The 27585-nt window shown below is 37.5% G+C and overlaps 1 protein-coding gene across 6 annotated transcripts; it reads right to left on the minus strand.

Moving 5' to 3' along the window:
- Positions 1 to 516: 516 nt before the first annotated feature.
- OGA (O-GlcNAcase) lies at positions 517 to 27021 on the minus strand. Of its 6 annotated transcripts, XM_077125807.1 has the most exons (17): positions 26767 to 26971; positions 26193 to 26324; positions 23011 to 23062; positions 21951 to 22048; positions 20176 to 20306; positions 18608 to 18779; positions 17386 to 17484; positions 15706 to 15990; positions 13549 to 13707; positions 12418 to 13031; positions 11782 to 11956; positions 8536 to 8621; positions 7476 to 7580; positions 6659 to 6744; positions 6177 to 6369; positions 3776 to 3935; positions 517 to 2719 (listed from the first exon to the last, which is right to left on the minus strand). In XM_077125807.1, exons 3-17 carry the CDS (start codon positions 23037 to 23039, stop codon positions 2583 to 2585), a joined length of 2529 nt encoding a protein of 842 aa, XP_076981922.1. In that variant the 5' UTR covers positions 23040 to 23062; positions 26193 to 26324; positions 26767 to 26971; the 3' UTR covers positions 517 to 2582. The 6 variants fall into 6 exon arrangements, with proteins under 6 accessions (XP_076981922.1, XP_076981921.1, XP_076981923.1 ...); XM_077125806.1 differs by having other exon boundaries at positions 26193 to 27021; XM_077125808.1 differs by lacking the exon at positions 26193 to 26324 and having other exon boundaries at positions 26767 to 26972.
- Between the last annotated feature and the right edge of the window lie 564 nt (positions 27022 to 27585).

A 27585-nucleotide genomic window follows, 5' to 3' on the forward strand; every position in this document is an offset into this window, starting at 1 on the left:
TTTAAACCTCTTGTAGATATGCTTCAGTTGTTGGCCTTGCTAGCAGCACGGTTAGCTCAGGTGAGGGACTAATTGTTCCTACGGGCTTACCTACCCTTTACATGGTCTTTGATTCCCACACAACCCAGGCACACCACTCCCTTTTGAATTCTTCTCATTCAATGCGGTTTTCTCCTCCCCACTTTTTTTTTTTACATTCTGACGAAAAGAACCAGACTGTGTTCCTCATTCTATTAGATAGCAGACAACTCTCAAATTAGCTGCCCTATTTCACACCCAAATAATAATTCTAGAGGGTAGTTTGGTCAGGAACTACATGGGGCCTTCCTCAGTTTTTGCCCGTTGCTTGAGGAAAAACTGGGAGCCCTTTACTGAGGATGGGAGTGGGGAAGCCTGCCTTCAAGATACAGTCCCAAAACTGGAATAGCTGCAGAAGAGAAATGCCTACTTCTTGCCAAGGCATGAAGGACCCAAGGGGTAGAGGGCAAAAACAGGTTCACACAGTACACCACCACACACATTCATTTCATGTTTTATTTTGCCTCTTGCATGGTCTTCAGACAGTTTTACAGTTCATTTTCTACAGGAACTGAGATGTAATCTAAACAATCAATGACAGCATCATTTCAATCTTAATAAAAATTCTTAACCATATGTCAGCATAGCACTTTATGATCCTAATGAAGTTATAGGCCTGTACATCTCTTTCACAGTTAGCATCTGTGAACAGAATGTTCTGACCAAAGTGATTATTAAAAGCCAATATAAAGCCACAAGCAAAGTTGCTAAAATATCCTGATTCCATAAGAGGTTGACCCTGAAATTCTCCAGGGCAAGATGCCAGAAACGTCCACTCGTATATGAGATGCTCTCAGAGAAAACTGAGTTAGCTGTTTTAACAATACCTAGTAGGGATTTTCCCTTCACCCCAGTCCTCAAAAATGCAAATTGGTTCCAGCTTTCCAACATAACGTTATCCTTCTCTATTATTTTAAAGTTTCTATAGTTGAAAATGCAAAGGCCTCCTTTTGCTCTCGCCTATTCTCAGCCATTCAGTGCACACTCAGGCCCTGGTTGGAAATCACTAGGTACCACTAGGTACAAAGTTTTAAGATTCTCTCACAGCCCACACATACTGAGTTCCAGAAGTAAAAAAAAAAGTCAAGTTTTCATCTTCTTACCCCACACCTCCTTCACTCAACAGCTGACACAAAACTGCAGGAAACAAGATAACAAAATACTGTTATGAATCTAGGGAAAAGTCAGCCAGTCATGATGAAAAAAATGAATCCTGCAGAAATCACCTGCCATCCTCATGCTCAAAACCCTTAAAAACATGAAATCTAAATCAAAATACATGAAGCTTTCAGAATCTGTGGTTAAAGGGGGAAAACAGGTAATCATAAATCGTTGGTTAAAGTGTGTTCATTCTTTGCTGCTTTTAAAAATTAGATACAAACATGCAAGAATTAAAGACTCTGATTTAATAAAGCCCAGAGCAAAAAGGTCTTGAAATTAAAGGACAACTGAGTGAAGTGCAAATGGGACAATCAGTTCTATCAAACTGACAGCTCTATCAAATCTAACATTTCACATGCTGACCTGCTATTGAGGTTAATTTCCAGAAGTGACTGCACATTGCAACAGACTGAGTCTTAGTTACAGAAATGAGGCTCTGGTACCCAAAGTGGTCACAGACTAGCCCTAGGTGGGAGGCACTTTAAAAACAATGTTTTTTAAAAAAAGAAAAAGAAACAGAAAGAAAAAACAACCCACAGACAAAATGAAAGAAAATCCACCTTCTACTATGATTTACATTATTCAAAGTGCCATCCTTAACCAACACTCCCACTTTGAAAAGGAAAACTTTTTTTTTTAATAAAACAGTTAACACAAAAGATAATCGGGTTACACCTAATTTATATACAAACAAATTTACAAGTTTGCCATTTTGAGGCTTTTGCCACCAGCAACTGCACATTTGTCCCTACAAAGCACATCATGCCTGAACCAATGGTCACTACAGGAGACAACTGGCCATAGCTTAACATAAAGCAAGAATATTGCCCAAAACTGAAATCATTTACTTAGCTTAAACTAAATGCCACAACCATTCCTTGGGGTTTTCTTCCTCAAGCTTCTGAAACTCTAAATCTTTCTGATCACTGCCATGTCCACAAAGAATGTGAGACCTTTCAATCAATAAACCAAGGAGTATAACAGAAGTGATTTTGATTACTCTTGGGTGAGAAATGCAATCACACTGGATGCAGAACACTGCTGACTACATTTATTGAAGACCTCCTCTCTATAAGCCCATGTAAGAGACCTTGATACCTAACACAGACCCAAAAAGAGGCCCACATCTGTGTCATACAGGATTTGTGGCAATACTATCTATCTTCTTCCAACCAGTGAGTAATCTGAATGCATGATGGGTGAGTTTTACACAGTCTTCTTTGTTTCCAATCCAATTGGCTGATTTTGTTACCACTCCAGAGGCTGAACTGTATGAAGACCCCAACCACCACCCACCAGGTGGAGTTAAGAGACTTTTGGACAGTTCACAAGACCAACCAATGTCACAGGCTCCGACCAAGTATAACCACATCCTTTGGAAATCCTTCCATTTTGGCAATTTCAAAACAGCCTAACTTGCTGTAAAATTCCAGAATTCTCTTATCATCTGGTCTCACTTCACAGAAAGCCCCCCGGGAGCCTAGGAATAAAACAAATATTCAAAACATAAATAAGATAATTAGTGGAATTACGCATATGAATCATGATTAACCCCTAATATATTTTAAAACAGATAACAAGAGAGTGTCTCTACCAGCCCCAAAATTTCAGGCCATATTAAAAAAAACATGTTAATATTCAACTATGAATGAATCCCTTCCCCCACGAGAAAATCTCTTAGAAAAGAGTGCATAATAAACCTCAAGGAAAGGGACATCTCAATTTGAAAGACAAAAAACGCTTTTGATGGGTCCCAGGGCAGAGCCTACTCCAACATATCACAAGTCAATAAGACCAGAATGTGACACACCTCACATAGCTACATGATTCAGTTCCAAGCAGCATGCTGAGAACTGGGCTTTCTTCAGATACATAATTGTTTAATTCTTCCACAAAGGAGACTCCACTGACTCAAATGAAAAAAGATAAAAAAACAAAACAAAACAAAACAAGAGGTACATTTTCATCTATCAACAACTCTCTAATTGGAATCGGGGAACTACTAGGTTTTGCATGGCTCAAGGGCTAAAAATGGTTTTCCACGTTTTTAAAGAATTGTTTTAAAAGAAGAACATGCGAGAGACAGTACATGGCTCTCAAAGACTAAAATGTTTACTCTCTGGCCCTCTGCAGAAACGTAAAGGAGTATTTTTAAAGGTTAAGTATGGATAACAAACTCTGAAAGAAAATGGATGACTCTGCTACTCTAAATTAAGTTTCTCCCTGAAGTTCACTTAATTTCAACTATCACTGATGGGGCCTCCTGGCAAAATAAATAAAACCTCATGTATTCACTTCTCATTTAAATGGGGCTCAAAATAAGTGTTGGCATGTTAAGAGAATAGCAGCACTTTTCAATGCAGCAGCAGAGTGACTAAAACACAAGCAATTCTTATACCACTAATAATTCAGACAGCAATTCATAAATGGTAAGAAGGGAATATGAATTCACCATAACTAATTTCTTCCATTCTTACCCTCAAATATAGTTCTTATTCCATCTTGCACAAACACCAGCAACTCCACACTCACTTACCATTAGCCTTGAGTGAAGACAGAAGGCAAGCCATCATGCTTTTGGCCACACTTGGGTCAGTTACTTTTTTGTGAATATCCATCTTTATCAAAGAAGGGAAGTTGGCAAGGAAAGTTTCTGGCAACACTTCCTGTTCTTCGTGGAAACTCAACATGATTTTCTAGGAAAAAGAAAATTAGAATTTCTTGATTTTTGCAGTAGCTAATCCTTATACATATATATCCCAAGTACAAAACTCAGCAACAGGTAAAGGAAAGCAATATTCAATAATTCTGAGTCATTATATACTTATCATATGCAGAATTAATTAGCTTGTAATTTCTAGGGAATACATTTTCACTTTTAAAAGCAATTTATCTAAACCTATCCTGGATTCGATCCTGGAAAAGAAAAAGGACATGAGTGGAAAAATCAGTGGTGAATTTCAAATAAAAGGAGTTAAACTAAAATATGAATGCTGATTTTTTAGTTTTGACAAATGTTGTCATGGGCATGTTAAGAAATCTAACTTCAGCAGGGAAAGCTGGGTGAAGGACAGACACAATTCTTTGTTCCTCTGCTGAAAACTAATTGTCAGATGTGGAACAGCCACACAGCAACAGTCCAATCACAAGCATACTGCAGTGTCAGTGTCAATGTAATCCCAAGTAAGAAAAGCCATTTCAAACCAGCCCAATTATCTAGCCATCTTGCTAGGATCAGAGGTTAAAAAAGATGGTAACAATTAATAGAGAGTGTGGGTATTTTGGTAAGGGGGAGAGGGGTAGAGAATTTTAGAAAAGGAAAATATGAACAACAAATGAAAGAAAAGAAAGTCATAAAAACAAGAGTTCAACAAACAAGGATCTAAAAGCATTTACTAAGCATGAAAGTTATTCTCAGGAAGAACTATTAAAAAATACAGATTTGATAAATCAAAATAATCATGAATTGAAAACAACACTTCTTTAGAGAAGAACAATAATTTAAGTTGGGAAAGGACACACACCTATCAAGGAATGTTCCTATCAGAGAAGCTCACTTTTTTTTTTAATTACAATGAAAATTGCATTTCTGAAAATGCAAGCTAGCCTCCTCTCAACCAACCAAATGACTTTAATCACCTAAGCTTGTTCTGAGTACTCAATGAAAAGACCACAACATCATTCTTAAATTCACAGGGAGAAAAAAAGTTTGTCCATACCATGTTTTTAAGCACAAACTTTTTTTTACTGTATAATATATATACAAAACAAAGAAAGAAAAAAGCAATAATTTTCAAAACAAACAGTTACAGAACAGATCCCAGAGTTTGCCATGGGCTACCATTCCATCATTTCAGGTTTTTCTTCCTAGCTGCTCCAAAACACCGGAGGCTAGAACAAATATTTATAATGATTCAGCAGCCATACTTGTTTGTTAAATCCCATTTTCTCTGTTATACCTAATCCTCCTCCAATCTATAGGAATCTGTGGGGAATGCCTGTTCTTTCATGTTGAAAAGGGGTATCTACACTAAAGGATAGAGGGATGTAATTAATTGATAATTCTGGAGAGGCCAGCCCCTCTGAGTTTCAGGATTTATCTGACTTAGGAACCCTCTAGGAACTCTACATTCCAGGAAGACAAAACTAGCGCATGAAACATTTTATAGACTTTCAGTTCACGCCTTAGGTGTTAAGAATCAACAAGAGTGATGTTGATTGGGATTTAGCAAACCATGGCAATTAACTCTGACTGAATCTTGCATAAGAGCCTCCAGAACAACCTCTTGGTTCCATTTTATCTCTCTTAGCCACTGATGCCTTACTTTATTACACTTCTTTTCCCCCTTTAGGTCAGGAAGGCATTGCCTATCCCACAGTGCCAGGGGCACACTCCTTCCTGGGAGTCATGCCAGAGAGATTTCACCCTTGAATGGCTTGTACCACATAGTAGGGAGGGCAATGATTTTCCTTGTAGTGTTGGGCTTAGAGAGAGAGAGCCCACATCTGAGCAACAAAGAGGCTTCCTGGAAGGAACTCTTAGGCCTCACTGTGGGTAGTCTTGCCTTCTCCCCTACAGAAATAAGTTTCATCAGAGGAAGCCTCAAAATCCAGAGCTTGGCCTATTTTCTTGGGAGTCCCCAATGTTTTAACTTGAGGAAACTTTACAACAGTCTTCCTAATCAAAAAACGGCTTAGGGTTCACTTCCTGGTGCCTGTCCATGCAAAAAAAAAAAAAAAAAAAGTGGCTAAGGTTGAGAGAACAGTAGAAAATACTATGCATACCATGCTAAGAATTAACCCTATGAATTTTTTTCTGCAAGACATTAACTGAGAAAGCATTAAGATTTTATGATATATCTGCCTGCTTCTCTATTTTAGTAAGAATTTTACGAAAAACAAAATTCCCATAGTATAATTCTAAACCCGTGTATTACCTCAGCCTCAGAGAGTTCTTTGTCACCATTTGGCTTGGTATACTTCTCCTGCATGAAGGGAATCCAGGAGATTTTACATTTTTTAATAAAGGGTGTCACATCTACAGTGCCCAGGGCATAACCACAAATGCCATCTTCATCTTCTAGGACAAAGCAGTAATCCAAGCTGAGGGAAAGCAGCCCTCCTACTAACCTGCTCAGAAGAAGAGAGGCCACAGTGAGTTTGCAAGTTAAACCTAAAACTTCAGACTTCACCAACAGATACCAAGACTACAATGCACTTGAATGACAACCTATGGAAACTACATTTGGTGTAAGAAACAGGAAATACACATATATTAATACTCAGGTTTTACTAACTAAAACTAAAGTGGGACCTAAACATTTCTCTCTCTGTATTTCTACTTCTCATCTCCCCTTAAGTGCTATGATAAATGTGCCTATATAATGTCCATTCCCAAATTCAAGTACTTATCACATACTTGTCTCCAATAAGGTCAGGCTGACTTTGAAAAGGCAAACCAACTCCATCATCATACATTTCTCTGCAAATCTTGTACACGGAAGCCTGAAAATATAATCTAATTAAGCAACACATCAGGAAAAGTGGCACAGACTCAAACAGCAATATGACTCATAAGTCAGTCTGGATCTCCAGGATCTCCTCTGGATCTCCAGAGGAAGAACAAAACATCTGACCTGTCAGAGAAGTCACCTAAGATTTATTCACTGAGTCAGATGTGTAAAACCAGTGGGAAGCAGCATTTAGTAAACACTGAGAATTGCCTTCCAGGGGATGCTTTTCGATAATAAGCAATGGATTCAAAATCTAGCCAACTGTAAGGTCAAGGAACTCTCAGTTTTCTGTATTTTAATACTTCTAAAATGTCTTAAACCTATTATTCTCTTTAAACAGGCTTCTTCCTCTCTGTAGCTGAAGTCAATAGCCCATAGGCACCTCACAAATAAAAATTACAAAATACCAATTATCAGCTACTAAAATCAACTCTCAAAGCATAATGTAACACATCATTCAGACTCATTAGAAAGCCAACCCTGAATACATTTCACCTGACTTTAAGGGACTTAGCACAGATGTTAGAAGCCTGAATCCCTAGGCTTTTCCTTAAATCTCTCTTTACATGACCCCTCTGTTGTGTATTGTTTTAGTTAACTTTCTCCATCAAATTTTGTATATAAAGAAGCAGCATCAGTTTTTTAACCAGTGAGTTAAAAAAAAAAAAGCAGGAAGTATGCACCATTACCACAGACTAAGTTGAAAGGTAGAGAGATAATTACCTCATCTTTAGGAAAATATGGTCTGATAGTATAGACTTTGGAGGTAGGAGTCAGTGGGGGTGGTTGAAAAAAGAGATCATTTGCCCCATCAATTGGCAGCAAACGCTGTAGGAAAAAAAATGAAATGGATTAGTGTTGGGGAAGATACCTATTTTCTTAAATGGGTGTGCACTGCAGATTACCAACTTAACATTAACTGGCTACTGCAGGCAGACCTAAAGAAGAGGGGTGTACTATATTTTACTAATATAAACACCTCTTTGCTGGGGAAGGGGAGTGCTTCTGAATAGAAATTATCCAAATTGAGTTACATAAGCTTTAGTGGTATATTAGTAGGGATTTATTACAGTTTAAAAACAAAGAAGGATCTATTTCAATTACGACAAGTCTATTTTTTAAAACCAATCTCATATAGACCATCTCTCTACTAAAAGATGGCAGAACAGAATGTCAGGAGGAGAGGTTTGGTCTGAAGAGGGTTATCTGTCCAGGAGACGCTTTATCCCCATAGCAATGCGCTTCAGTTTGCTGTGCGCAGCAGAGCACCTGTTGGGGGGAGAAAAGTAGAGCACCCGAAAAGTCCATGAACAAATTCCAACAACAAAAAAGCTTCATATTTTGTTTAAGTTTTCATTGATGGATTGTTCTTTTAAGTACAAGTTATATTTATAACTAACTGAAAAAGTATTCAAGCCCTGTCACCACTCATTTGTGTAATTATTCATCTGTTTTGCTCATGGAATTTCCACTGGCAGACAAGCATGCGCGCATTGTGCATTGCGGGCGCAGATTAAAATGCTGTGCGACCTGCAAAGAAACAATGTGAAGTGTATACCTAGAGCCGCTGCGCTTCGCGGGCGCGGGGGAATTGGCAGCATCTCCTTCAGAAATTACTGTGAAAGAGGAGGAAAATTTTATTTAAAATCCAGCTATGTAACTAAATTGAATTTGGGACCAGAAAGCCTTCGGCAGACCAATCCTTCCAGCCATCTGATGCGCAACATAAGGTTTCTCATAAAACAAGGAAAATGTCAATTCAGTTGTGAATTCATATTGATACCTGGAACTCTCCTGCTAGACCACCTCTAAAGGCCCAGGGTTCTTGGTCTCCAATTAAGAACTGTGCTGAAGAATGACTACGACACCCTGTTGAGATCAGATCCAAGCGGAGAACGTTACGAGAAAGGGGATTTCCTGGGGTCTTAAACGTCCAAACAACTAACAAACACTTTGTGGAAATAGCTCTCTAACAATAATAATCCAGGGTTTCAGGGCAAGGCTGTGATAATAATTATTTTTAAAAATTAGTAATGGAGTTCTAATACTGGTATTCCTTCCTGCAGTTAATGAAAAATGACTATTATCAATTCTGTCCTTTCTTTGAATACAGAAAGGAAAGTTAAATCCCAAGTTTGTCTGGGTCAGTTGTATATAGTCGCAACATACAACGCTAAAAATTAAGCCAATCACTTGTTCTTTAGCTAAATTACAGTTAACTTTAAACTGAAATGAATTAGATGAGAAAAATTTTATTATCACAGCCCATGAAGGAATCAAACCTGTCTGAAGTCACATTTTACATTTTGAGGAAGGGTAAAGGAAAGGGAAAAAAGGGGGGAAAGGATTAATCTTGTCAGAAAACTAAGGTCAGCCGAATAAATAAAAGAAACTGTAAAGTTGACAAAACTAAACTTAATGAAAACTTCTGATAAGGACAATCTAAATTCAGACTTGGCTAGTTAAAACTACCAGCCTGTCAAATTCAGAGAGCTACAGAGAGTTAACTAATGCTTCTAATTTAGAGCCAAGACATACTTTTAGTTTAAAGTACGACAACATCTGGCTCCTTTGATGACCATTATGATCTTTGCAATGCACTGAACACATGCATGGAATGGCAGGCTTTGAGGCCCAAAAGTCAGCAGTAAGGTCATAGGGCTTAACCAACTTTATAAAGCAGTAAGATAATAAGATAATGAAAGGCAAATGTTTGGAGGCCAAATCAATTATCACCTGCCTAGTCTTCTGACAAGGTAAAGCAGCGCAAAATATTCTTTTCCATTTGAAGACAGCATTCTACCTCCTGTTCAAGTTAACAGTCTCATCATTATAAGATATATAGTGTGCTAGTCAGACAGTCCCAAAGCAAACCAATTTTTTTGTTGACAATTCAGGCCCATAAAGAGATTATATCTAGGTTTGTCATTTTTTTTTTAGGGGTAAGGGTATTTAAAAAAAAAAAATGTAGTATTTGTAAAATAAATATGAAAAAGATTCAAAATTTAGGCCATGAAGAGAACCTGTCCCATTCCGTAACTCAGTGTGATTTACACTGGGTGAAAAAACTACACCTCTCAAACTTTATGATCAGCCAATTTCCCCTAGCCCCCACTTTGAGACCACAACATAACTAGCACTTCCAACTAATACAATAAAAGACTGCATATACGAAGAGCTGTATAAATGAAAACATGGTTAATGCCTTAGTCGCTGCGCAAACGTGACTTCAGTTCATGCCTACTGCCCTTAAATCTACCTGAGCTACCTCACAGATAGAACCTTTTCAATTTAAACTAATTAATCATGACGCGCTGTGAACATCTGCCGCTGTCCATCCAATAGTAGTAGACACTTGTGCTGAGGATTCTCCCATCTGTACACAATGGGGAAGAAGATAATAGAAGTCGTTAGTAATCAAAAGTACTGCACAGCCACATTCTTTAAAGGACTGAATGCCAGCTGGACTGGAGAGGAGGAAAACAATGGGTTCTAATCACTAACCCCCCAGAACTACTATAGAACCATGAAAATACTCGCCCTCTAGTGAGCTTTTGTGAATGCCACAATGATTACTTAAAACTTCTAAGATGCTGTGACCTTGAGACTGTACAACAGCTTCTGTACAATTTGGGAAAGTTAATCCCATAATTGCATAATACAGTGATAAAGTCTAAGAGGAGACAATATTGTATATATTCAATAATTTAATTTTTAATAATTCTTGAGTTAGAAACAATATCCGTATTTTAAATAACTACTTTCTTAATTTCAATGATCCATATTTCAGGTTCAAAATTCCTAGGGGCCTTGGGAATTTAAGATTTAAATCCCAATAAGGATTAATTAACATTGCCTGGCCAGAAGCCTGAAAAGCAAATGGTGCTGTCCAACAACTTACAGAAGATTTTCATAAGCCTAAGGGGAAAAGCCTGTCAAAGACAAGATTTTGCAGCTCTTTAACAAGAGGTTCAAAATTCTCCTCTACCTACTGTGCCATATACACACAGCAACCCAAAGATCTGTATTTTCAAATTAACAACTTTACATTTAATTGCTAATTAGGTGTATCACAGGAAAGCTGTTATTTTTTAATATTTGAGCCAAAAGGTATATATAGGCAGAAAGTGATAAACTCATTACTTCTACTTAATCTAAGCTCACAATGTTTCATACATCTATTTCACAACCAAGACCAGTCACCCATCACAGTATTTGTGTGACTACTATGAAAATTATGACATATCAGTCAGCCTTGCTGCCTGCTGTGTGCTATATGTAAGTCCATTACATTTTCCTTATAGCTGGGTTGAAAACCTGGAAATGAAATTAGGTCCCTGGAGAAACTTGGCCATGCTGGTGCTTTTTACCAAGTTTGAGAATTTCCAAAAATCAGTTTTCAAAGGAGACATGTAGAAGTCCATTTAATGAAGCAGAGTTGTTAGGGGACTGCAATTTCCATCCCCTGCTAAAACCAATTACTTGGTAGAGAGATAAAGAAAAAGTGTTGTGAAATAATAAAATAGCACCAGAATAGCCTTCCACTAAAGCTCGCATGCGCACAGGGCTGGGAGGATGGCTTCCTCTTGCCAGGCCCCTTAGATCATTTCAGCAATTGTTCTGTTAAACACAGCATTAATGTTATCAAGACACAGCAAGCAGCAGAGAACTTACAGAATCACATTTCATAGTGTCTCATCTCCAAATTAGATAAATGTGGTATACGGGTTCCATCCAGGAAGCATTCAGTCAGAGCAAGTTAAAGTCAGTACTCTCTAACACATTTTCAAGATGTTTATACTGAATTAGCCCAAGGGAGAAAAATCAACCTGCTCGATGTAATTGCTCAAACTTGCATCTCAAGTCTGCAGCAATGTCTATTTATCTTTGAAAGAAACCTAGGCAAAGAATTTCAGGAGTTGGAAATTTGCCAATTCTCTATTTTTCTCCCTGTGGGATAATTAATCTTTTTTCTTCTTTTTAAATAAAAGGGACATATAGTTGAAGAGATTATTCCTGGTGCACCTACCTAACCACTGTACAAAAGACTTCACCATAGACATTATACTCTTGATATCCCAAACATAGGAGTACATGTCATAAAGGATTGTCCTGTTGGCACAATTGGAAAGCCGTGTGAACATTCCCATCACTAGTCCGCACATCTCTTCAAACTTGGCTGCTCGTGACCGCCATTCTTCAATCTATTGAGGATCAACAGAGACTCAGAAAATCACAAGCTTAACAAAATAATCTAGACATAAAATAGTAAATAAATTGTTTATGTTACCAGGTACTTGTAATTTATCCTAAACATTAAAGAACTACTGGCTTATACTCTTTAAGTAATAAAATATTCTATCTCCCCAAACTGACAGATTCCTAAAATAATCAACTTCGACTTTCCTTCTTCATTCTTGCAAGAAGGTGAAATTACTGAACTGAAGGTACAGATTCAAGAGTCCACACCTACTTTACAAAACAGACTCTAAGAGGTTGTCGATTTTCTGCCAGTTACTTATACTCATTTAAGAGTCCTCTCCAGACTGTATGTGTGTGAAGATTTCTCAATAAAAAAATATTTTTTTTAAAAAAAGAGTCTTCTCCCTATCAGCAGAAGGGAGACCATTCAGACTAGAACAGCTGGTAAATTAAGCATACTTGCCTTTTCAGAGTCTTTTCCTTTGCAGTTGACACTGACAACACTGCTATTTGCTCGAAGCCACTGGAACTCCCGCAACATCTGTGCTCCTTTAGGTCCATGCTCATAAGGGAGATAAAACAGATCAGCAAGTAACTGCAAATCCTCCAAAGTCACTGGTTCTGCGGTGTACAAAGGCTTTTCATTTGGACCTGGCACAAACTGCTCCTTGTTTGTCTGTTCGTCAGTCTGCATAGGGGCAACATCACTAATGCAATCTTCCTGCATAGACATCTCTGGAGATTTTGATTCAGTTACACTCTCTTTATCAGTGTCCATCGGTTTCAATTCTTCTGCCATTTTAGCTTCTACAATTTCAGTTAGTATTTGACTGTCATTCTTGTGGTCTGTTTCCTCTTGTTTTTCCACTACCATGTCCATGGGTTCCTCATCTGGCTGTTTTTTTTCTTCTTCCTTGGTCAGAGTTACAGGCTCACCACTTAATGCTGCTCCCTGGCTCATAATGGGCTCCTGGTAAACTGTTGTAACCACAGTCGTGGCATTCAAAGAGGGTGCTGCAACTAGAGGAGCCCCATCAACTACACTTGCTTTAGCTCCACTGTGTGCAACTTGCCTACCTATAAAAACAAACAAAATTGCCATAAAGATATCAGGAATTAGAAACAGAACAAATCAGATTAAAAAAAACACTACGCCTGACCATATCTGTAATAATTTGAGCCCTGAATAAAAGTGAAATTTCTCTAAACCACAGTGGGAGGGTGGGGGCCAAGGAGAATGCTGGAGAGATATATCCCAACATCTATATGTCTATTATCTTCTTTTTGAGGATTTGTATTAAAAAACTGTATTCTCTAGATCTCTAAAATCTCATCTAATTTCAACTTTGCTTGATGGGCCTAAGGTAAGGTACCCGATGTAATCCAATTCCCTTACAAAAAAAGGCCAAGGGAGTGTAAGGGTAGTTCAGTGGTAGAATTCTTGCCTACCATGTGGGAGACCTGGATTTGATTCCCAGCCTAGGTACTTCAAAAAAAAAAAATCAACAAATGGTGATGGTGCGCAAAGTAGGAAAAGAATGAAATGTTACCCACCCCCCACCACACTAGCATAAAAAAAAAAGGCCAAACTCACTGCTGTACTGATGAGGTACACCAAACTCCTGCAACCATTCTGTTAATGCTAGCTTTAGAGCCATCTGTGGACTATAGAGTACATCAGTTTCTATATCTTCATCACTGCCTTCATTTTCTAACTTTATCTGGATTGATACAGTACTGTCTTCACTGTCAGCTGCAAAAAAAAAAAAAAAAAAAAAACCAGAAAAAATAGTTTTGATTAAAACAGCTACCTTATAAGGGAAGGATAAATGCAAAATACTAGTCATTACAGTATAACCTCAGAAGACCTGGAATAAGAACAACCCTTAAACATAAAAATGCAAACACAAATATCATTCACTGAACCATTTCACCTAGAGTAGTCACCTAAATACACTGCTAAATGTAAAATCTCAACTGAAATAAAAAATATTACTTGTGGAGTCACTGGAATAGTAGTTCACAAATATCCACTAAGCACCACTTATCTGAAATGCAAGGTACAAGACACTATGCTTTATATAAGGATAATTCCCTATCCCTCAAGGGCTTACAGCTTAATAAGAAATAATTTTTTTAAATAATTAGCATATTAATAAATGTTGTGACGGTTAGGTTCTGGTGTCAACTTGGCCAAGTGATTAGCACTGGCCTGACCACTGCTGCAAGTGTAATTCATGACTGGTTGATAAACCAGGAGACTGGTGTAGTAAATCATCAGTTAGTTGAATGCATCTGTAGCTGATGAAATCTGTGATCAACTAAGGCATATCCACCCCCACCCACAATGAGATAACCCAGTCAGTTGAAGGCTTTTAAGGAAGAAGAGAGATTTTTTCACTGCTTCTTCAGTCAGCAAACCTCTTCTGTGGAGTTCATCCAGATTCTTCATCGGAGCTGCCAACTTCACAGCCTACCTTATGAATTTTGGACTCTTCTCTTCCCACAGTTGCGTAGACACCTTTTAAATATCATATTTACAGACATCTCCTGTTGGTTCTGTTACTCTAGAGAACCCTGACTAATACAAATGCCTTGAAGAGGGAAGAGAGCCCACATATGAACAGATACAAGGTAATGAAGCCCTGAACCAGGATAGTGATAGAGAAAGTTAAGCCTGAAATCTCTGACTTGGTATTCAAAACCCTGTATTTTTCATTTTTCTTAGTATTTCCCTACACACGGTCCAGTTTGACTAGTGTCTGCTATTACTTAATGTTTCCTTGATCTATCTTAAAAGAGGTAGGAGCTAAGTACCATGTATAAAAAGGGGGTCAAGACCGTAACCTTCAATTTCGTGGTTTTTATTGGGCAAAGAGGAGTGACAATGACTGAGCCATAAAGGGAGGCATTAATTCAAAGACCAAAATTGATGGTGGGAGTAAGGAACTGAGAAACAGAACATAATTACACAACTACACAACCACCAAATGTCATAATTTGACACTTCAGTATCTCAAAAAGGGTCAAAATTCAGATAACTTCAACATTTCAATGCCCAGTGATTTTACTCCACTCTATCATCCCTTTTATGTCCAGCTTAATTATCCTCTCCTCTGTGAAATCATCTTACCATCACTCTTGCTTAGTTGATGCAATCACTTCTTCCCTTGTGCTCCCACAGTACTTTGTAGATAACTATTACAGCACTTACACACTATAGTACAGTTGCCTAAATATGTCTTATCCAACATTAAGACTATGTTCTTCAAAAGTTGCCAACACTGTCTAACTGAGAAATACATCAATTAGAAATTTTCATTTTTTAAAAAATAAGGCAATGTTTAAAATGAGACTATTTCATAAATTTAAGTTGAATCTAAATGATATATGAAGTAACTCAGACAGGAACATCTAGTTATTTAAAATATTCCACTTAATAAAATCACCTGAAGACAAACTGAATCAGAATGATTCCAGGGATAATAGGAACTCTATCAAACTACCTTGTCTAATACTCAGATTTCAAAGGAAGAGTTACTTTTTAAAAATAAGGAATTAAGGCCAACAAGACTTATCCAGGACCACTCAGCTTTTCTTCTATCATATAACACTTCTCATTAAAAGTACTAAACAAGTCATCTTAATAAAAGCTCTTAATTTGTGATTACAAAGGAATACGAACTTGCCAGTGGCTCTGGTAAATCTTAGCTCTCGTTCCAAGGTAAAAGATCAAACAGAATCTACTTACTCATTACTACATCTTTTCTCACTCCATTCATGTTTGATTTGTACCAGGTGGCAAGGGTGTGGATCGCAACATAGTTGGCTTCAAATTCACAATTTGGATTAGTCAGGACTCCTTTTAACCGTGGGATGAGTTCTGTGGATCTTCCTTTGTATGGACCCAGAAATAGTCTCTTCTGATCATAATCATTAGCATGAATGTTATCCCAGATTACTGGCGCTCTCTTAATAATCTTAGAGACTTCTTCAATAGACTCTACTGGAATTTCTTTAGAAACAACTTTCGGACCTAGAAATAATGATCACAATTTAAAAGCATTTCACACATGATTCTCTAAAAGATACTGCACATACAATGTTTAATTTTATTGTATTTTCCTTATGTTATTAAATATGCAATTCATAACGATTTTTCTTTTTAAACTAAAATAGCAACAAATGTCTTTTTACTCAAAGTTTTGTTTTTTCCTCCCTATTTTCTCATAACACATTTCTAATAATGGAATTAGTAGTGAAAAGGTATGAACATTTAAGACCTGGGTGAGCTTCTTTCAACCGTTAACAAGAAACAAATTTTCACATAATACAGTAAACTCTCAATTAGACAAACCCCAATTAACCTACACCGTATGTACTGGTTTGAAAGGATGTATGTCCCCTACAAAAGCCATGTTTTAATCAAAATCCCATTTCATAAAGGCAGAATAATCCCTATTCAATACTGTATGTTTGAAACTGTAATCAGATCATCTCCCTGGAGATGTGATTTAATCAAGAGTGGTTGTTAAGCTGGATTAGGTAACGACATGGCTCCACCCATTTGGGTGGGTCTTGATTAGTTTCTGGAGTCCTATAAGAGGAAACATTTTGGAGAAAGAAAGGGATTCAGAGAAAGCACAGCAGAACGACATAGCCACGAGAAGCAGAGTCCACCAGCCAGTAACCCTTGGAGATGAAGAGGAAAATGTCTCCTGGGGAGTTTCATGAAACAGGAAGCCAGGAGAAGCTAGCAGATGATGCCGTGTTCGCCATGTGCCCTTCCAGATAAGAGAGGAGCCCTGACCGTGTCCACCATGTGCCTTTTCAGATGAGAGAGAAACTTTGACTGGGTTCACCATGTGCCTTCTCACTTGAGGGAGAAATCCTGAACTTCCTCGGCCTTCTTGAACCAAGGTATCTTTTCCTGGATACCTTTGATTGGACATTTCTATAGACTAGTTTTAATTGGAACATTTTCTTGGCCTTAGAACTGTAAACTAGCAACTTATTAAATTCCCTTTTTTAAAAGCCATTCTGTTTCTGGTATATTGCATTCCAGCATCTAGCAAACTAGAAGACCCTAGGAGGGTTTCTGTGCTTAATTCTTAGAATAAAGGCTAATATAGCTAGTTGATTACCAACTGTTAATCTAGCATGGCCACTTTCATTTTACAAAATAAAAAAGTCTCCTAGAGTGGATTTTAACCTAATTCCCTACAGCTTTATATTAATTATTCTACAACTAATATTCTGATTCACTGCAAAATCATCAAAGATATTTCTATTTCTTTTTAGACATAGTGAAGAAAACATACTTTATAAAAGAAAGTATTTTAACAATGAAGATGAAATTTGCTGGTTAAGACTCAGTTAAAAAAGTTTTCAATTAACCAGAAGAACCTTATTCTATAGGTCAAAGACTTACCTGTCCAAAGCACCTCAATCCCAGGTAGAAGCTTTTCACCCACAGTCCTTAAATAAGGAGACTGAGACACATTTGGGTAACAGAAAGTGCCACAATATTCTGAATGTAGGGGGAAAAATTAAGTAAAATAGTCAGGAGTGAAATTATCATGGGATTCTGAAGGGGGAAAAAATGTCTGCCAATTCTAAATTCTTTTCATTCAAATGATAAAAGTCATCCATGTCATGCACAAAAGGATGTAAATTCAAGTGGGGAGCTCATTTAGGAAATCAATGAATAAAATCAGATAGTCTTACAACAAGAGTACAGATAAACCCTTATGGATCCAACAGTCACTAGAAATATGAGTTTATTAAACAAACAGAATTTTAGCATTTTTTTCATATTTCTTAATTGCCTTCATTTCTGTAACAATCTCAGAGGCCAAACAGAATGAGATGATATTAATAGAATGCAAGATTATGTGCCCATGGCTATTAGTATTTGACTGCAACTTAAATTACAATTTGGACTGAATTAAGTAATTCTCAGTATAATCTTTTTTTATCATTATTTGAATACTTAAGTTGTTTAGTATTAGACCACTGAAATAAAGTTCATGATTCACAATGCTCTTAAAATAGACATGTACAAAATTAAATAATTCACTCTAAAATTTCTTAAAACTAATTAATTTATTTCTTCCTAAACAAGAAGTCAGGTCTGAAGAAAACATCATAAGGTGAATTTTGTGGGGCAACCAGAGGAGATTAAAACATTTTCAAAGGAATGAGCTGGAGGGTGGGGATGGGGTGGGGATGAAGCTTTCTATGCTGACTACTGGAAATAAAAGCCCAGATGAAGAAAGAATACAAGCATGTATGGGCAGAGAATGGGAACAAGTAGGAGGAAAAGTGAAGTGACTAAGTTCAAAGCAATGCAAAAATTTTTTTCTTACAGTTTGCATTTCAATAAACCTACCCCTCCTTTAATAACAAAAATGTAAATGTGATGTATCTCCAATACAAAAAAATACACACAACTTTTTGCTTAATCTATTGCCATTTATTAGTCCCTAAAATTTCTCGAATTTAAGATCTTGAGAAAGACCTTCTGGGGAAAAAAAAGTATTCCTATCTTAATACATCAAGGGAGGTTGGGGACAATAGCACCCATATGCATTCCTTTGAAAGTAATCTATCTTGAGATGACTAGCTAAATATAAAGCTATTGTATATAATACCTGTAGGGCAGAAGAGGAAGGTTTCTGGCTCTCCTAGGTATTGATAAATTTCATTTGTGATGGAAACCTGGGCATGAGCAAAAGAACTGAATACTTCTTTGTCTGCTGCACACATATTATGGTCAATATCATCAAAAAGCAAGGCAAATGACCTGCATCCAAACTGAGAAACCTAGAAAAATAAGAAGAGCAAAGGCTTATCATCTTATCTTAGAGCTAAAAATACAGGAATCCAAATATTAAAGGATATACTTCATAGTCACACTTAAAAGTCAAATATTTTCCTCAAAACATTCAAAGCCAGACCTATCGTTTCTACAATTTCAATGAGAAGAAATCCTAAGTTAAACAGAAACTTAGGACAGTTTGGGGACACATTTTTCATTTCTCTTTAAATACAATATGCCAATACATTCCAACAAAGCTTCTTCTACGTGGCCTTCCAAGTTGCTGACTTGGCTGCTGACTGCAGAAGCACCAACAGAGTCAGAAAAATTATGAAACATGAAATAAAAAGAAAACTTCCGACCTGAAAAACACAAGCCTTGTTCTACTCCCAAATGGCACATTAATCCTACTTAATCCCTTTGTAGATAAACCTAACTGGGCCATGAATCAGAAAACGCTTAAGCAGAACACCATAAAAGAATGTGATCAAACAGGGAAATAACCTCTCAAAAGCTCACTTGTGGTCATGGGTGCACAACATTGTGAACATAATTAACATTGATTATATATTTAACGTGGTTAAAAGGAGAAATTTTAGGTTGTATATATGTTCACAGAATAACACACAAAAAAAATCCAATGAACTGCACACACACACAAAACTGTTTGTGAAAATTCTTATCAGGACATTTTAAAGCCACCAATAATTTATTTGCCTAAAGAAATGAAACATATAGGAAAAGAAAAATAAAATCAAACCTGAAAAACACTGGGAAAATGGATGCCCTAGACTTTTCCAAAAACCGTAGGCAGTTTCATGCTAAGTAGAATTTAGACTATGTTGAGTTCTCCAATAGTTCCTGTATTTACCTATTCCATTTTTCCTCTTATCTTGGAAAACTAGCCACCAATAATTTCCAGACTAAATCACATCTCCTAGCCATAAAATTCAAGGGAATGATGTCTAATAGATAACACACACAGTTTCAACAATCTCAGTAACAAATTCATTCAAGCTCTCAATGGTATATATCAATTTCTCAAAATGTGGTTACGGACCACTCAATCATATGGGTTCCTAGTGCCCATCCCATACTGACAGCATACCAGTTTCAAGGAGTGGAGTATAAAAATCAGCATTCTTTTATGCATCACTTGTAAGCATTATTTTTAAGACAATTCTTAAGCAAAATAAGTTTGAGAAGCACTGGGGTACCACAAGCAAAGCTGTTTTGGACTCACTTTGGAAAATATTCCTCTGTCAGAAGCATTAAAGTAAAAAAGTCTTACAGAAACATAGAAGTATGAATTTGGCTTCCTTTTAACATCACAAAAACAACTCAAAAATCTTTTGATTTCATACTGAGTTGGGAAGAATAATTAAAAATTAAAGAAATTACCTGGTCTAGTTTGCGCTTTAATGTAGATACTTCTTTGGGGTTAGAAAAGGTGATATCCAATCCAGGTGAAATAGCATAGATGAACTCTATTTCATATTCCCGTGCAGCAGAGATGAGAGTCATAAGTTGCTCTGAAGAACACAGTCCATGTTTTTAGAAAACTATAAGAACCTTTACCTTTCAACTGAATGTAAAAGATCATTTTCCTAATTTACAATGAGGTAAGAAAAATTTTACAAAATCATCACCTCCAACATGACAAGCTATACAAAATGGCACAAACCTTACGAGTCATGGCAAGAGAGAAAAAAAAAAGTTTTCACACTTTTCTAAGCCAACAGAAAATAAATGGTTGTTCTTTAATTTATCACTTTCAAATAGTTCCTTATACTTTTTGGGAAACACTTTTAAAAACAATAAATATTCTATTCCTTTAACTGCCATTTCTCAGAGAAGTGTCAATTCCTAGTGAACACAAAGCATTTCTATTCCCTATAACATGTGAGAGAGAAATACTTTTCTTTTTTTTGCTCTCTGACAAACTACAATTCCTAAATAAGTAAATCTATGTGTAACTACCATATCCTTTGGAAGCAAAAATGCTTTCTTCAGAATCAGGTACAGTGATGTTGATGGCTTTAATAATTCTCATCTTTAAAACCAAAGGAGAAATATGTTACAAAGTTTAAGCTTTTAAAATGTTACAAACCCTTTTTTTCTAAATAAATTTTAAAACTTCTATTCTCCATTACAGGATATATCCTTGACTAATTTTCAGTGGCATCTCAAACTAGTCATCAATTTTATTTTGATTATTAATCATATTAAGTTTCATTACCAGCACCATCAGAAAACAATTACATTGAAGGCACACTTGAGTTATATGGAGTCATAAGTTTTAATTATTTCCTTCGTAATTCAAGAAAACTTTTCTGCCTTCTATTCTCTGACTGGTCTTTGTAACCAAGTGTCTTATTAGCTGCACATGGATACCATTTAATTCCAAGTATAAAAGTGTTTCCCCATTCACTTAAGTCTTTAAAGAAAAGCACCATCTGTTCTATTTACAGGGAGGTTCTGTGAGGTACTACCTTATTTATGAACTTTATGTAACTAAAACATAAGAATACACCTAGCAAGGATAGTCTGTAATGGCTCTCCACTTCAATACAGGCCTGGGCTAGGGTGAGATCTTTATTTTAAATAAAGACAGGACCAGTAACTGTGCCGTGCCAAGCCATACTGGAATCTGAAACAAAAGAAACAATCAGTAATGTTGATCCTGTCTTTATTTGAAATTTTGATATTCTGCTCATTATGGATTTTTGCAGTAACTTTGATTTTTAAAAAATGCATAAAATATTATTTATCTTGATTATTAATTTGGGGGGGGAGCCCCTTCAATTCTGCTCCCAAGGTAAGGGCCTCAAACTTGCTTTGCCCGAAGCCTGGCCTGCTTCCACACTTCTTTGCCCAGAAGCTCATTGTTTAGACTACTAGCAGAAATCAAAGAACATAATCTGTGACCACAAAAGTGGTAGAATCAGACCATCTCACCAATGAATCACATTTATGGACGTGAGCCTGCTAGTGAGATTCTGAATTGCACTAGCTCACACAGACTAAAAATAGTTATCAGGTAGAAAACAAAGGAAACTATCTACAAAGTGAAAAGGAAATTCTCATTCAAATAAAATTCTTATACAACTGCATTTAAAATATAACTATTTTCTTCATACATTATGAATTAGTGGATTAAAAGGAAAAAAAATTACCAGCTTCCTCCACTGAATACATTTCTCGCCAAAACATCCTATGTTTGTAGTCATCTTTGGGGGCATACAAGTATGTATTTAATTCCCATTTCTGGAGCCTTGGGGGGAAAGAAAATTACGTATGTATGAACATAAACATATAGGCTATGATGAATCTCAAAATTTTCCCTTCCCTATAACATCATAATCTTATATAAAGCTGATACTATTCTGGGCACTGGCTTTTTAACCTTTTTTAAGTCAGTGGAATTTTTTTTTAATTAAATATTATAAATAATGTCAAAATATTAAATAGTTTTAAGTAAAAACACAACAGCTCCGATGAAGGGAGGTGAAGTCCAAAACCTATTCAAGCTTCCCTGGAAAGATATAAAATCCTCTTGCATAGGTGAAGAAGAGACAAAAGACCCAAGTAAATGAACTTTTGTGAAAACAAAATCAAATTGTATCCAGCCTACCTCTTACGCATTAAATAGATACTACCTTTTTAGTTAAGGCATAACAGAGAGGCTGGAGGGAATGCCTGAAAATGTACAGCTGTGTTCCAGTAGCCATGTTTCTTGAAGATAACTGAATAATGATATAGCTTTTTTGCAATGTGACCGTGTGATTGTGAAAACCTTGTGTCTGATGCTTCTTTTATCTACTTTATGGACAGATGAGTAAAACATATGGATTAAAAATAAATAAATAATAGGGAGAACAAATGTTAAAATTTAGTGGATTGAAATGCTAGTGATCAATGAAAGAGAGGGGTGGGGGGATGGTATGTATGAATTTTTTTCCTGTTTTTTAATATTTTTTTTGAATTGATGCAAATGTTCTAACAAATGATCATGATGATGACTATACAACTATGTGTTGAAAAAAAAAGAATGTTCATATTGCACATTGATTGGTTTTACTAATAAAAATTTTAAAAAATAGAAAAGGAAGAAAAAATAATATCCACATGAAAAACATGAAAAAAATTTTTTTACCCAGCCTATCAATGTTAATATTTCTTCAAACAAAAGAAAAATGTTAAGACTCTCCTCTCCTTCATAAAATCAAAATTTACCTTCTAAAGAGTTCTTTTCTCTGTTCCATAACCCAAGGTCTTCCATAAAATCCTACGATTCAAATCAAGAATGAAATTATTTCCAAGTTTCAAACATGGTAAACTGTTTATCAAGAAAAGCAGGTTAAAAAATATACACTTGTAAAAGTGTATAACACACCAAACGCTGAAGGATATTTAGTAAAACATTAAGGTATCTTTATCTTTAGGTGACTATATATATATTTTAACATTATCGTATTACAGTTAGGTAGCATTGGGCTATCCATTTCTGAGTTTTTACAATCAGTCCTGTTGCACAATCTATCCCTTCAGCTCCAATTACCCAATATCTTACCCTATTTCTATCTCCTGATGGTCTCTGTTACCAATGAAATTCTCCAAGGTTATTCACTAACGTCAGTTCATATCAGTGACCATAGGTGACAATATATTTTAAGGTGATTCTTATTCTCTATTTGCTTAGGTCAATTTTCTGATTTTTCAACCATGATTACTTATGCAATAATAATATTTAAAACAGCTAAACCTTATCATCACTTTTCACTACCAACAAAGAGTAAACACATATTAAATCTAATTTTTCAAAAGAGTATCTCAATCTTAAAATGGAGGAGAAAAAGTAAAGTAATTCAAAACTGCTAATAATAATTATCACACCTAGGAAGCAAGTTAAACTGCTTTAGAGAGTAGAGGGAGATAAATGAGTAAGGCAGGAAAGAATCAGGAATCTAGATCTAATTTGGAAAGGAATCTGATTAATCTATTTTTATAATCATCTTTTTTTTTAAGTTCCTGATATAATCAGAGACCAAAAAATGTCTGAAACTACATTCATAATAAATCCAACAGCAGAAATGGCACAAACTGGAAACCCTCAAGCAATCTCAATTTCAGAGTAAACGCTTCAACAACTAAAAATTCAAGAATGTATTTTATCTCATAAGGGGGCAAAGCACGAGTAATGCACACTCAGGGAACAGATCTGCAGAATGATGCCACCACACAGACCTTACATCTTGCCTAATACTTATTTTCCATCTCTCTGTCTACTCATCTGCAAGAGATAAGGACAATGTCTCATGAAGATGGTTAATAAAAACATCCTCAACACAAATGCTCTGCACACACAGTCTACATAAGAAACTGCCGTAGAACTGAAATTTCTGAAATGTGTTAAAATCCCACCTCTAGACAAGATGGTTACTCTGCACCACAAACAAGGACACTGACAGACCAAAGTCAAATTCATTATATACCAATGTATGAAATTACAACACTTCAATCTCGACAATTCAATGTTCCCCTCTTACAGGTGATTTAAAATATTTGTGATCAGTAAAACTATACAAGTCTTTGGCTTTCCTAAAGTCTTGGTATTGTCATTTTTCTCTTAAAGGGAGGAGGCATTAAACATTCCATTCGAGTTACTTTTAATATTAAAAAAATTTTTTGAAGAGTTTACCATCTTAATCTTCAGATGCCCTAATTGCTCTTTGAGAGTTAGGTTCACGGTTTTGGTTGATGGGCACCACAAAGAGGAAGCAGCACAGTCAGCAATGAGTTTAAAATCAACAAAGACTGTGAGGGAAGGAAAACAAAAAATAATCCCGGCAGTACCTACAGTATTTGCTATCCTCATTCAATTTCAGGAACGGTGCCAACAAAGAAGAACAAAAAATCAGTGCTGACTCGGGTACTCAAGAAAACATACAAGGTCACCAAGAAAATATACAATGGAATGGGAGGAGGAGCAACAACAGACAAGAGAAGTGAAAACCACTCTGTTCTCTAGCATAGGAAGTGTCCCCTTCTCGGTACTCTGAAAAACACACTAAATTATTTAATCCTTCACAATTACACAAGATGTAATAGACAAACAGAAGTTTCCTTACAGACAAGGCTAGTTTTAAAATTTTTGAACCCCTGCACTTCCTTCCCCACCATTCATGCCAACGTCTTTAATGACAAAACATAGATTTTTTTCTATTTTGCCTCTCCCCCAAATTCTGCAAGATGATTAACTCACCCAACAGGTTCACTCACTACTGTAGCTGCAGTTTGTTCTTTGTTACAATTAAACTTAATCTAGAATATCATAACTATTATCCATCTTTCAAATGAATATTATATGGTGAAACCTTGGAAAATATGATGCTGCTCTCAATTTAAAGAACAGTTCTTCACTTTTCCAAACCTTTTTGGGTTTTATACAGAATAATTTTAGACTCATGCACACCATTATATTTAAAAGGAAAAAAGAGAATAAAACAGACATCTAGGAAACCAGGGTCGGCAAAATAACTCAGACAGTAACATGTTGAACTCTAGGAAAGAGCAATAATGTAACTGATTCGTGCTTTCATAGGATGCAGGGCTGAATATCTGTCCATTCATAGTCAGAAATTGTGATACAATATTGTGATACAATCTGGCAGTTTTCCATAATCAGAAAAAAACTGATCACTCTTTGTAATTCGAAACGGGAAGAGAGAAGGTAAGGACTGCAGTCTCTTCTGGAGACATTAAATTCAAATTCAGTACCTTAGACACTTTGAGGTTTTGTTTTTAGATTCAAACTTTATCCTTCAGAGGGAAATACAGTAATACTTGGGAAAGAGGATAATACCTAGGTTGCAAATAAATCGGGGGTGGAGGGCGATTGGGGACAACAAGAAAAATTCAAAGCAGAGAGGAATCTGTAACGCTACAGGCCGACTATTCTTCTCTACACTCCAGGAGTAAAACCAGCATGTTTATGTGGGTTAAATTTTTTCCCCAAAAGGACGGAGACAGAAGCACTATACGTTTTTCATTTGAACGGGGACACCTTTGAACGGGGACACCAAAGTGCAACGAAGTACAATCCAGAGCCTAATACTAACTAGGCTCCTATAATCTCCTCTAAAGCAAGCCTGGCTCCAATACCCAGGCGGGTGGGCCAGGCCTGTTTGTAGCCAGAGGGGAATTCGAAGACTTTAAAAACGTGGAGACGAGACTCGCCCACCCGCTTCACCTCTTCCTCGTCTTAGTATGGCCAAATTTCTGACCTAGCGAGCTAAAAACTTAAGTCTTGTAAAGCACACCCTTCTCCCCTAGAATTAATTAGACTCCTTCTGCGTCCCCTATCTCCTCCCCCGAGGAGAGAATATATTAGCTCCGAGGCATAAGGGAGCGCTCACCTTCCACCACGCCACACAAGAATCTCCGAGCCCCTCCTGCCGCCCCGGGCCCCGCTGCTACCCCGGCCCCGGCGGGGTTGTCCTCTCCGGAAGCCGGCGCTGCCGGCGGCTCCAACGTTGCTCCCGCGGAGACTGCAACGGCAGGACTGGAGTTGAGCTCGCTTTCCCGCTCCTCCAGCGCCGCCTGGTTTTCCTTCTGCACCATCCTCCTGCTCCTAGCCGCCGCCACCTCAGCAGGTCCTCCTCGGCCTCCGTCCGTTGGGCCGCTGGCCCGGAGCCCTGGAGAGGGCCTCACCTCCGAGCGCGCGCCCCTCCTGCTCTTTCCCCTCCCCCTTCAGCCCTTCCCCCTCCCTCTGCGCCGGGGCCCGAATGCCCGGATGAAAAGGGCGGCGGCACCCAACGCGAGCCCTTTGTCAGCGGCTGCCTCAGCCTAAGCTGAGAAGCCGAGAACCTGAAAGCAGAGCGAGAACGCAACCTCTGGTACCCTGGCGGTAGATAGCCAGAGCTCCTCTTCTCGTTCTCAGTAAGCCTCTGCTACCTCCCGTTTATTTTCCCTCTTCCGCTTTTTCCTCACCGAAGCCCCTAGGTCTCCTTTGCCGCTGCCCCTGCCGCCCGCTTCCTGTTTATCCGCACTGCGCCTGCGCCGCAGACCGGCTCAGACCGGTCCGTTCAGTCCGGCTTACCCACTTCTTTTGGGTCAGCCTATTGAATCTCATTCGGTAGGGGGAAGTAGGACAGAGGAGACGTGAAAAGCGGAAGGTAATGAAGGCAGTGGACTGTACCATTTTTGCCTACTACCCTCCAGTACCAGTCAAACATTCTGGGACAGACCATCATCCCACCCAGAGGAGGGGCGTATGGGAGGAGGAAGGGCACTTGGAAGAAGGCGGGGGCGAAAAGCAGAGGTGTTTACTTTCTCACTGCGCAGGCGCGGAGACGGAGCCTTTAGTTTTTTAAAGAGAAAGGGAAGGACTGACCTACTTTCTATTGGAGTGCTCATAGTAGGTTAGTTGGCTTTATCTGCCTGACCCATGCCCGGTTCTGTGAAGATACCACTCGATGGAGCTCAGCTTGCCCCTCTGCCTTCAATCATTTTCCCTACTCCAAAGACTGGAGTTAACCTCGTTTAAAAATTCAGTTCTTCGTTCATTCCTTCATTAAGCAGACACCTATTGAGCGTGCCTCCTGCTGGGCTCTGGGACTACTGTGAGCTCATAATATTGTGGTGGATACAAGCAAGTACACGCATTTCCCGTACCGAGCTCAGAGTAGGGAATGATTTACTCGTTCTGGATCATAAAGGATGAATAGGATTTAGCCAGACTGAGTAGGAGGGAGAAGGAAACAGCACTCCAGACAAGGGCAACAGGAGTCCAAAAGTAGAGAGAGAGGA

This window comes from Tamandua tetradactyla, chromosome 13 (assembly GCF_023851605.1).
Source record: "Tamandua tetradactyla isolate mTamTet1 chromosome 13, mTamTet1.pri, whole genome shotgun sequence".
NCBI classification, from domain to species: Eukaryota; Metazoa; Chordata; class Mammalia; order Pilosa; family Myrmecophagidae; genus Tamandua; species Tamandua tetradactyla.